The 13111-nt window shown below is 41.2% G+C and overlaps 1 protein-coding gene across 1 annotated transcript in view; it reads right to left on the minus strand.

Moving 5' to 3' along the window:
- Positions 1 to 13111, minus strand: part of LAMA3 (laminin subunit alpha 3) — a 247284-nt gene that overhangs the window by 116162 nt on the left and 118011 nt on the right. The window contains exon 24 of the mRNA XM_089675734.1: positions 3326 to 3423. Coding sequence (XP_089531860.1) covers positions 3326 to 3423 — 98 coding nt within the window. The remainder of the gene's footprint in view (positions 1 to 3325; positions 3424 to 13111) is intronic.

The raw sequence follows: 13111 nt of genomic DNA on the forward strand, positions 1-13111 counted from the left end.
AAAGGCAAATCTAGTTCTCTGGAGATGGACTTGTAACCTTGAGATTGTTGATATTTTGCCACAATTTTGGTTCTCAGGTCCTCAGACAGTTCTCGTCTCCTCTTTCTGTTGTCCATGCTTAGTGTGGCACAGACAGACACACAATGCAAAGGTTAAGTGAACGTCTCTCCTTTTTATCTGCTTTCAGGTGTGATTTCTATATTGCCCACACCTGTTACTTGCCCCAGGTGAGTTTACAGGAGCATCACATGCTTGTAACATTCTTATTTATCCGCAGTTGTGAAAGGGTGCCAATACTTTTGTCCAGCCCATTTTTGGAGGTTTGTGTGACATTATGTCGAATTTGCTTTCTTTCCTCCCTTTTTTTGTTTTGTCCCAATACACACAAAGGGAATAAACATGTGTATAGCAAAACATGTGTTAATGCAATACGTTTCGTGAGAAATACATGATTTTCAGGAAAAATATCAAGGGTGCCAACAATTTCGGCCATGACTGTATATATACTTGGGTATATGTGCACAATTCCACCTCGACTTTTCTTGGGCCCTTTGCTGATAATACCTGTTTGTACATTGGATGTATGCATAATTACTGATGTTTTCTAATATAAAGCTTGCATTGTTTCCATACTGGTGTGCATCTATATATTTATGGGTGAACCAGAGTTCCAGTTAAATAAAAAAAAATAAAAGTCAGCAGCTACAAAAACTGTAGCTGCTGACTTTTAAAATACAGACACTTCCCTGTCCCTCGGTCCAGCGGTGTCCTCTGTGATGATGTTTGAACTGTTTATTAAGAAAAATGATATTATCCCAAATAAAGGATTCTAAGCTGACTGTCATGGGTTAACATCCTCAGTTAATTTCAAGTGACCTTCCAAAAAGTTACCACACACAATGAGTGGAAGAGACTTGTTTAAAAGACAATAGGATTAAACACCACTATTTGAATGTCTGCAGGTGAGCATACACAAGGTACCAAAGGGACAATGGTGAGACAGAAATCCTTATTGTCTTATCTCTCACAAAACTTTGGAAAGTGTGTGATTACCAAACAAGCACCATTGTCTATGGGAAGCCAGGAGATACTTCAGTTGCAGGAAACTCAATTTTAGTGAGTAGAACATCTCACTAAACTCCAACTGGATGTGTACTCTAATTCTCACACAATAGGGCAAGTAACTAGAGGTTCTCCATCACATTTCCTTGAACTGTGCATTCAGCACAAGGTGAAACCTGGGTCATTTAAGATACAAAGAAAAATGTGGTTTATATCAACTGAAATATTATCAGAAAGTATATTACCAACATTTTTCATCAAAGGAAAATCTATTCGATAAGGTTGGGTACTGCATCCCACTGAACTGAAGTTTGAAATGATAAAATATAAGATGATTTGTGAGTTGGGTAATTTCTATATTTCCAAAGGAAATCAGCCATTCCAATATAGTTCATATATTAGAAAAATGAGAAACCAAATGTGTTCACATCTTTCTATGGTCCTTATCCAAGAGTTAGTAGTCAAATCATCTCTACTCGAATAGGACATATATTTGATCCATAAGGACATACTGTTGATATCAAAGAGTGAGTCATCATTAAGACCACCAATTAATTTGTAAGTGAAGGACAATTCTTCTAAATTCTTCTAAAATCTACAATCCATCATCTGCAATCTTCCAATCTTCTACAGTCTTCTGAAAACTCTAATCTTCTTGATCACTTCTGAACTACTCCTGAAACTACTTCTTTACTATTCTACTACCACTATATACTGCACTATACCTCACTTGCTACCTGCAGCCATTTTGCTGAGAACTTCCAGCTGCCATTTTGAAGGAAAAGATTTCCACCAGAGATGCTGATGCTCAGTTAAATTCTGGTGTCTGACTGTCAAGAAATACTTCTTTTCCCAACTGCATCCCACTGGGAAGCCCTCAAAATCAAGATTCTGGGAGTGGTGAGACTGTGCTAGAATATTGTAATTTTCTTTGACATTTTAAACTTTCTAGATTTATAACATTTTATTGTGTGGTTAGGAATATATTAAGGTTATCTGAATTATTATTAACTATAACTGTTTGAATATTGGTATTGAGGTTATATACTGCATATTAACTAATTTGTAGTGTTGTGTGGTGCTAATTATCAGAAATACTTTCTTATTTCTCTATGGCCACGAGAAATGAGAAATATTATCTGAAGCACTATAGGCTGCGACTAACCTCCCAAAATTTTGTTTTCCTTTATTTGAAAATCATATTGTATGATCCCATATAGATATTAACATATTATATTTTTGATTGTGTGTAAGAATATATATTCATCACCAGTATTTTGCGTTTGTATTAATATATATATAAATTTTGTACATAAATAAATGTATTTATTTATCAAAAAGGGAAATTTTGTGTATATTGTACGAAATCATATTGGTGAAAGAACTCAAGGTATATTATTAAGTGGTGATCAAATTATTGAGGTGTCCAAATTATTGGTTTCTTACATATTTGCCGTATTTTAACAGCTGGAGGCACTGCAATATTTTGTTTAAGGGAGAGGACACCGCCCTACGTATTTAGAATAAATTATTACATAAACCACCACACCTCACCACGGCTGGTTTCACCGGCCTCTTCTCTCCTCGGCACCCACATCTTCAGCGTGGGCATCCGGCTGTGACAGCTTGCGGCTTCGCAGCCGGGTGCCCACTGGGCATGCATGAGTAGGCTGTGCTTTATGAATGGTCCCATTGTCTTCTGAGACCTGTCACTTGTCCCAGAAAACTACAGGGAGGGAGGGGAAGAGGACAACTTCAGTTTCCGATCACCTTAAACAATCACACCGAAAGTGGAAGCGGGTACCTGTCAAATTCAGGTACAAAGCATTAAAGAGGAACTTCCGCTTTTGGGTGGAAAACCGCTTTAATGTGATATGCTGGTTGCAGTCGTTTTTCTGCTCCCAATTAGATTAGACTAGATTACTGGTTAATTTCCCAGGAAAGGAATCCCCTCTGTCCACAGAGGCCCATTTCTGGGTGCAGGCACTCCCAACTTAATTATAAAAGCCACTCTTCCACTTAGTGAAGGTTCTGGTTCTCTTATTTACCTACAGGTTTAGTGCAATATCCTGTTTTGGGAGGGACATTTCCCATTACCCTCTGAAAAGATGTCTGCACAGGTCACTGCGTGGACATGACTATCGGCATTCTATCTTGACCAAGTTTGGAAAATGGTTAAAAGAAATTGATGAATATTTAATTATCATCCAGCTTGCTTAAGTTATGATATATTATAGATGCTGATTCACTGAGCTATACTCACTTTTCACCGGTAAGTCCATTATAGCTGCATGGCTCAGTAACTCTTAGCTGCAAAATGGACGCTTCATAGAAATCACTTGGCAGCAGCACAAGGTAATCCTAAAACAAGAACATACATGCAAGTTGAGATTTATATTTCACAGGCATATACTAAGAGGTCTGTTTATAAATGTTTTCACACAAGATTCACACAACTTTCACAAATATTTTCCAATTAAGTCCAGTTAGAAAAATGTGAGAGTCCTGGGAGAAACGTCACTGTGTGAATCCTGTGTGAAACATGTACAGTCAGGTCCAAAAATATTGGGACATGGACACAATTCTAAAATTTTTGGCTCTATACACCACCACAATGGATTTGAAATGAAACGAACAAGATGTGCTTTAACTGAAAACTGTCAGCTTTAATTTGAGGGTATTTACATCCAAATCAGGTGAACGGTGTAGGAATTACAACAGTTTGCATATGTGCCTCCCACTTGTTAAGTGACCAAAAGTAATGGGACAGAATAATAATCATAAATCAAACTTTCACTTTTTAATACTTGGTTGCAAATTCTTTGCAGTCAATTACAGCCTGAAGTCTGGAATGCATAGACATCACCAGATGCTGGGTTTCATCTCTGGTGATGCTCTGCCAGGCCTCTACTGCAACTGTCTTCAGTTCCTGCTTGTTCTTGGGGCATTTTCCCTTCAGTTTTGTCTTCAGCAAGTGAAATGCATGCTCAATCGGATTCAGGTCAGGTGATTGACTTGGACATTGCATAACATTCCACTTCTTTCCCTTAAAAAACTCTTTGGCTGCTTTTGCAGTATGCTTTGGGTCATTGTCCATCTGCACTGTGAAGCGGTGTCCAATGAGTTCTGAAGCATTTGGCTGAATATGAGCAGATAATATTGCCCGAAACACTTCAGAATTCATCCTGCTGCTTTTGTCAGCAGTCACATCATCAATAAATACAAGAGAACCAGTTCCACTGGCAGCCATACATGCCCACGCCATGACACTACCACTACCATGCTTCACTGATGAGGTGGTATGCTTAGGATCATGAGCAGTTCCTTTCCTTCTCCATACTCTTCTCTTCCCATCACTCTGGTACAAGTTGATCTTGGTCTCATCTGTCCATAGGATGCTGTTCCAGAACTGTGAAGGCTTTTTTAGATGTCGTTTGGCAAACTCTAATCTGGCCTTCCTGTTTTTGAGGCTCACCAATGGTTTACATCTTGTGGTGAACCCTCTGTATTCACTCTGGTGAAGTCTTCTCTTGATTGTTGACTTTGGCACACATACACCTACCTCCTGGAGATTGTTCTTGATCTGGCCAACTGTTGTGAAGGGTGTTTTCTTCACCAGGGAAAGAATTCTTCGGTCATCCACCACAGTTGTTTTCCGTGGTCTTCTCGGTCTTTTGGTGTTGCTGAGCTCACCGGTGCGTTCCTTCTTTTTAAGAATGTTCCAAACAGTTGTTTTGGCCACGCCTAATGTTTTTGCTATCTCTCTGATGGGTTTGTTTTGTTTTTTCAGCCTAATGATGGCTTGCTTCACTGATAGTGACAGCTCTTTGGATCTCATCTTGAGAGATACAGCAACAGATTCCAAATGCAAATAGCACACTTGAAATGAACTCTGGACCTTTTACCTGCTCATTGTAATTGGGATAATGAGGGAATAACACACACCTGGCCATGGAACAGCTGAGAAGCCAATTGTCCCATTACTTTTGGTCTCTTAACAAGTGGGAGACACATTTGCAAACTGTTGTAATTCCTACACTGTTCACCTGATTTGGATGTAAATACCCTCAAATTAAAGCTGACAGTCTGCAGTTAAAGCACATCTTGTTCGTTTCATTTCAAATCCATTGTGGTGGTGTATAGAGCCAAAAATGTTAGAATTGTGTCGATGTCCCAATATTTATGGACCTGACTGTATATACGCACTTCTATTAAATTATCTGTAAATTAAATTTATGTACGAAGGTTGACAGGAGGCGGTAAATTGATTTTCAATTTAACCGCCCACCTACAAGTAGACATGGCAACCGAAGGAAACTGTACACATCCATAGTGTAGGAATACTGTGTTCATGTATTTTGTACAACTACATCAGTATTCAGTGGAGATATATTCTTCAACCAGTAGAAGGCAGTGTTTATAAGTTTGTAGCTGCCTCTATAGTAAACTTTATGTATTTTCTCTGAATAAAGTTTCTTGGTTCCTTGTTACAGTGAAGCAACAAAGCACATGTGGACTGTGCACTGTCTGTTCTGTAGGGCTATATGCAGAATTTCTAACACATGGTTTAATGATTTGATTCGCGATCATGGCAAATTTAACTCAGGATACTGGGCTTGACAGGCGGCACCACCTTCTCTAGTGGAAGTCAATGGGGCTGCGCCTTGGCTCATGGTTGCTGTACAATGTTTCAGTACAAAGACCCTGTTCAGCTGGGAAAACAAAACCCTACCCAAAAAAAGCATGCATTTAGGAGGCGGCTGGATCTTACCACCTCCTGAACACCTGGAAGCTGCTGCTCTGCAGCTCTCTAAAAAGTGAAACACCGCGGATCACTTTTCAGAGGATGGTAGAAACTGTTGCCAGTGTAAAAGAGGCCTAAGAATGGATTCATCTTCACTTTGGAGAGATTTCCTGTTATGTCTGCATGACTTAAAAAAACAACTGACTATTTCTAACTACTCCCAACTTAAGATGTAAAAACAAATTACTTTAGAGACACAACAGAACAGATATAAAACATGATTCAAAGGTGTATAAACTTATAAAGCTAAAATAAAATTTACCAAAGCCCCTTATAGTTTCTTTAACACCAGCTCAATGTGGGAAGTGAGGCTACAGCACAGACACTAGGCAGTGGACAAGGTTAATGTCCTTGAATTATACAGTATACAACAGTAGAAGAAAAGGTCTCACCAGATCAAGGCACCACTTCTTCATTCAGTACATGGTTACCTTATAACATTGTATTGTATTTTAAGCACAGCAAGGACATAGATAAGTGGGGATGGAGGGGGTTCAACCCCAGCATTCGTGGTGCTGTAGTTACTGCTGACAGTCTCTGTACAGCAGAAGGACTGCAGCTGCCGTACCTGCAAGAACTTAGAGACAGGCAGCAGCAGTTTAGATGGAGGGAAGCTGACATTAGCCCCTACTCAGCTCTGGTCAAATCACAGAGCCAAGAGGGGACTTCTTCTCAGTTGAGAATGCCTGGTTTGAAAAGAAGGTGGTTGTACTGGGGGAAAAGTACTAGATGGAGGGGATTTGTACTGGGGGGGGCATCTGTACTGGAGGGGAGACCTCCTATAATGTGGGAGGTCTGTACTAGGAAGAAGATCTGTGCTGGGAGGGTGGATCTGTACTGAGGGGTAGAATCTGTACTGGAGAGTTATCTGTACTGAGGCAGAAGATCAGTAATGAGGGGGAGACCTGTACTGGGGTGAAAATCTATACTGGGGCGGGGATCTGTGCTGCAGGTAAAGAGGGGATCTATACTGGGGAGAAATCTGTACTGGGGAGAATCCGTACTCTAGGTGCCAAAGTCTGACAATCCTCTGCCAAAAAGAAAATTATCTACGACTCATAGCAAAATTAAAAACAAAAAAAACAATGAGTCCTGAATGTTAGTGGAGAGTGTCATAGTAACTTTTATTCCCAGGCTGTGTAAATAAAAATGTAGTGCAGTGCTAAAAGAGGTAAAACTATGGCGACTCAGATGCATTTGAGTAGAGTGTACTTAAAAATCAATTAAGAAGCATTAACTAAATGATTCATAACCAGTTACAAAGAGTTTGGGGAGTAGTTATTTTTTTACGCAATGCTGAATAAGGAGAAAGAAAGAAGTCTCCTCTTCAGTTCAAACATTCTTGGCTTATTACAATGCACAATGCTGACCGGTGTAATTCCAAGAAACCATCTGGCAGTAACTGCCAATGTTTTGTACTGACTCCGATAATGGGCAGCCTATGAAACACTGGATTTTTTCATAGCAGAAATCAGTCAGATTCAAGTTGCCACTGGAAAAAAACAGGTGGAGAGAAAAATATTTTGAACCTTATTAGGGGCATTACAAGGAGTTGTTACATAAGACACCTCGATAAATAGGGTCACACATCTGAGTTTTAGGGCACTGTCTACAGATGTTAGTGGTAATGCATAAAAAACAGATGTGAAACATAAAACAAAGAAAACACAGTGGTTTGACTGTAGTTTAAGGCCAATAACTACTAATAAATGTTTAAAAAAAGAAGTTGAAAAAAGACTAGAGATGAATAGTAGGGGTCCCTTTCACACCAGGTACACTGGGACTGCACCCTTGCCCAGTCCCATTGCAAGCAAGGTAAAAAAAAAAGCCTTGTTCTATATGAGATCCAGGCATTGTATCTTTCCAGGGTACACCAGCAGCTGTGCATCCAGTACAACTGCTGGTGTAAAACCTTAAAATTAAAATACCAACAAATGTAAACTAATCCAGAAGCTATTGAAGCCCAAATAAGGGGTGAGGGTTAACAGGATTGCCTCCCAAACATCTCCCTCCTCCTGATACCCAACTTATCTATACCACTTCTAACCTTTACCTATCTTTTTTTTTCACACACACCCATACTGTTCCTTCTCTCAGATCAGGCCACTGACCAGTAACCGCGTCACCCTGCGTGGCCCTCCACAGTAGTGCCTGAACTGATGCACAGTTCCATTATGATTCATACTTAACTCCATCAGGTCCTACATCCTAACTCATTATCGCTGAATGTTAACCTAATAAATTGTGTGAATCTTCACTTCATTTATCCAATCATGTGAAAATCAAATTCCTTCTTCCTTAGTTCATGTGCACACGGTTGGGTATTAAGTCCCCTTTCACACAGAGTAGCCTCCACTCCGATCAGCAGATCTGTGTGTAGATCCCTTGCTGGATTGAAGCCGAGCAGGACGGATGTCACATATTTATGCAGAACGTATATTAGACACAGGCAGGCCCCACTGAGCTCTGCTGCCTGTTTATATCAGGCTATCTCCAATCCACTCCACAAAAATGGAAAAAGATGCAGTCCTCTTTCTTTTCTTTTTTTTTGGGGGGGCCGAAATGGGCCGGAGGCATAAGTCCGTTTACACCAGCCTGTCCTTAGGTCTGCATAACTCTTTCAATCAGATCCACCTGAAAAATGGACAGGCAGACCTGATCAGAACAACCACGTGAAAGGGGCGTTAAAGTGCACAGGAATTGACTTTTACATAGTAATATAGATAGTCAAGTTGAAAAAAGATACAAGTCCATTGAGTTCAACCAATAAAGAAAAATGTAATATATAAATAAAGCACCTCCATGAACAGAACCCTATACCCACAGATGATTCAGAAAAAGGCATAGGAAAACATCATAAAGCATGGTACAATTTATTGCAACTGGGGAAAAAACCCTTCCTGACCCCCTAACTTAATAAGACATTCCCTCTATTAACAATCTCTGGTGCTATTATTTATAGATTTTAATATCCTGGAAGACCTAGACTCGATCTAGACTCCATGCTCAGTACCTCTATAAAGAAATCAAATGCTACACCTTAACCACTTCCCATCCGGCCCATGTATATAAACGGCCGGACGGGAGCAGTGCAGGGGCGGGTCACCATTCATAAAAGGTGCCCACCATTTTAGCCTTTGAGTGCTCCCTGGGAGCGTTCGGCACCACGATCCGCTGCCCGCTGTGCCTGGAGGACACAGCGGAACAACGATTGCTGTACAGGACCTCTGTGTGAGGTCCCGATCATGTGATCAGTGATTGGCCAATCAGTGATCACATGAATAGTAGTAAGCAAGATGTCAATTCTGACATCATGGCGTACTACGTGTGAAATCTGTGAATGATCACAGAGATCACATGGTACAAGGCTATTCACAACAGCCTTGTACCATGTGACAAGCTGTGACCAATCACAGCTCTCACAGTATTTCTCAATGGCTGCAAGAATGCAGCCAGAAAGCAAAGAGAAATTATTGATTTTATAGCCTTTATGGGTGTAAATGCTGTATAATATGTTAATAACATTGCTAGCTGTATGCTGTCAATTTTGACAATTCAAGTTTCAGCATAACTGACATACAGTTATCTACTAAAAAAGAATTATAAAAGGCTCTGTCATCTAATACAAAAAGTTAATGATATGAAAATGAATCTATTTTTTCTATAGTGTGTAATGTACTGTTGTGAATCTATACATTACAGTATGCCTTGTGCTTGTAAGAAGACCTTTGTTCTATCATAATTTAATACATAAGAGGTTTGACTAGTCCAGCCTTTCTCAATCAGGGTTCTGTGGAACATTAGGGTTTGCCCAGTGGTTGCAAGGGGTTCAAGAGCAACAAACAATTTCTGCCATTAGATAAATAACAACTGACCTTTTTAGCTATCTGCAAGTTGGGGGTTGGGGAGTAGGTTCTTCCAAATGACCACCAATGTCTTCTCAGTGACTATCACATTAACATACCATTTGTTTAGAAGTAATAACTATTAGCATTTGTTCCCTGAGACCAGAAAGGTATTTCTAGGCTTCCCCTAAGTTAGAAATGTGACGGGAGTTGACTTCCTGTCTTAAGAAGAGTCGGGTGCTGTCTATTTCCTGCATGATCAGCGGGTGGTGTCCGGGGATTTGTGTTCGGACAGGGAAGCTGGAGTATAACGGAAAATACCCAAGTGCGGTCTGGGTCCGGTTCCGTTACATTGGTGGCAAGCAGTGGGATTGTGCTTCCAAGTTGTGAACACATCCAAACCACCACCGGGATCCAAGATCAGGAAAGGAGACGTCAGTCACCCCAGTGGAGATATGGACCTGGCATCAGAGTTCCCAGGGCTGCTGCAGACTGTTCTTCCAACATACCCCAGGACTGTGTCTATGGATAAGTACCTGGAGCTCAGGCAGCGAATTTGGGATGTCCTTTGGAGAGGAGTCCTCCAGGCTGCTGGTATGGAGAAAGGCAAGTGCTATCCAACCCCAGGGGAAAGAGCCAGGGACCATCGGAAGTTACGGATGCCATTACTGGGAGAGCGACCCCAGGAACAATGGGTGACTGAGTTGGACAGGCTGGTCCAGCAGGAGGTACAACTGGACAACAGATATCAGGCTCTGCAATGGTACACAGAGCAGGAATATTTAGGGGTGTCAACAGAGTGCTCTCCTGAGGGACATGACTTTGGTGGCCCTGGATTGCTGTGGGAGAGCCTTACAGATCATTTTGTGTTTGGCGATGAAAGAGAACCTACCCTGGAGGAGTTGCGAGAAGGCAGAGAGGCTATGTTCAGTCTCACAGGGGTCTCAGAGCTTGAACCAGATCTGGAATACCTGATGAAGAAAGAACTGCACCTGGAAAGGACATACCGGCAACTGCTAAAACATGTTCGGCAGCATGCCCAAGAATCGGCAGTGGAAATTCCAGAGACTGGGGATTTGATGGACTTCTCGGCTGAGGAGGAACCAGCAGTAGACCTGGCAACAGGGCCAAACATTAGTGAACTCTGCCCAGCACTGGTAATGTCTTCTGAGTTCCACGGACAGGAGATGGTGAACCCCTATCCTTAGACACCAGTTCCAGAAGCTGGGGATTTGATTGACTTTTCTGCTGAGGAGGAACCAGCCGACACCTCACAACAGCAGCTTGAGCTGATGTCCGTGGATGGGACTTCCGTCTCCACTGACACAACCCCAGAAAAGGGTCTGGCATTGGGACAAGAGGATGTCAGCCTTACTTTGCAAATACTAGGGGATGTCCATCAAGTTAAAGTGGAGGAGACTACAGTCGCCACCTGGATACCCCAGGGATGCTGGGCAATCGGCCCAGATCCCCAACAGCATGATGGAGTTGGCCCAGTCACCCTGTCTTCTCCCCAGTGGCTGAGAGGACTTCAGGGAGAAGGACCAGTCCGTACTTCTCCCCAGCGGTGGGTATGTTCTAAGGGAGAGGCAGAGGTTGGCTGGGTTAGTGTTGCGTGGGACAATTTGCATGGGGTACTGTGTGGGTGCTGGCATTGAGGGACTGGAGGTACAGACTAACTTCAGAGTACATCCGTCTGGGATTTACTCCTGCGTTAGTCTCCTGCTGAAAGGGGAGATATGTGATGGGAGTTGACTTCCTGTTTTAAGAAGAGTCGGGTGCTGTCTATTTCCTGCATGATCAGCGGGTGGTGTCTGGGGATTTGTGTTCGGACAGGGAAGCTGGAGTATAATGAAAAATATCCAAGTGCGGTCTGGGTCCATTTCCATTACAAGAAAGTTTGAGAAAGACTGAACTAGACTATCCAATGGAATTACAGTAAATCAAGATTAAAGTGTTACTAAACCCACAACAGTAAAATCAGTGTGTATATGCAGTAAAGCATGCTTGTTATACTCACTGTGGAACCTAAGGAGTTAATCCTCTGCATTGTGTAAAAAGGCTGTTTGATCCTGACTTCTCTGCCCCTCCTCTTGTTCAAATGTCCACTCTGATATGACAGACTGAACCTGTAGCCCTTCTGCACATGCTCAATTTAGTGTGTATTGCTAGAGAGGTGTTTTTTTTTCTTGGGAGAGTGCATGTGATTAGCACAGGGCCAATCAGCACTGTCCAGATAGAGGTCAGAAGTTTTGCATCCTCCTACAGCAGAAACTCCTCCTACAAGCTTTAACCAGTGCTCAGCTGAAGTCACAAGACTGCTCTAACTTTGTATTTACTAAAATAATTGCACTTCCATGTTCTGTGTACTGTGGGTGACCAGACAGAGTGAATGCAGGGTCCTGGGTTTAGTAACACTTTAAAGTCTTACCTCCTAACTACATTCACAAAAAAGTTAAGTAGTTGCAACTTAGGGCACGTCTTTATTAATTTATTCTATATTCATAACTCTGGCATCTCATGCTTTCCATTTTCACACAGATGTAAAAAAAAAATATATATATATATATATATATATATATATATATATATATATATATATACACTGCACTTCCATTTCCAGATTAGCTGTTTTACTAGTCTGTATGTATATTAAGCAGCAGTTTAAAGTTGATATATTAGCATATGCCATGTTATTACTGTTTGTTTTACTACAAAGTTATTTGTAAACTATGTGACACTCTGTAAATCTTCTGGCTTTATGGTGAGAATTGTGTCTGTCCACTATTCTTATCCACTACTTATGTAGGATCCTGAAGTTGTAAAGCTTAAAGTGTTACTAAACCCACAGCAGTAAAATCAGTCTGTATATGCAGTAAAGCATGCTTGTTATACTTACTGTGGAACCTAAGGGATTAATCCTCTGAATTGTGTAAAAAGTCTGTTTGATCCTGCCTTCTCTGATCCTTCCCTACTTCCAGTATCCCCTTCTTATCTCCTGATAAGACATATTGTGTGGAGTCATTCTGCACATGCTCAGTTTGGTGTGTATTGCTAGAGTGGGTTTCTTTTCTTGGGAGAGTTCATGTGATCGGCACAGGGCCAGTCAGCACTATCCAGACAGAGGTCAGGGGTTCTGCAATCTCCTAGAGCAAAAGGAAAACTTCTACAAGCTTTAACATGTGCTCTGCTGGACACTGATAGAAGTCACAAGACTGCTCTAACTGTTGATGAGAAAAGGTATTTAGCAGTTCATATTTACTAAAATAATTGCACTTCCATGTTCTGTGTACAGTGGGAGACCAGATATAGTGAATGCAGGGTCCTGGGTTTAGTAACACTTTAAAGATAAAATGTTTCCACAATCCACAAAAGTATCTATGAGTATATATTCCCAGAT

This window comes from Staurois parvus, unplaced genomic scaffold, assembly GCF_062004578.1.
Source record: "Staurois parvus isolate SC_StPar_1 unplaced genomic scaffold, SC_StPar_1.0 ptg000157l, whole genome shotgun sequence".
NCBI classification, from domain to species: Eukaryota; Metazoa; Chordata; class Amphibia; order Anura; family Ranidae; genus Staurois; species Staurois parvus.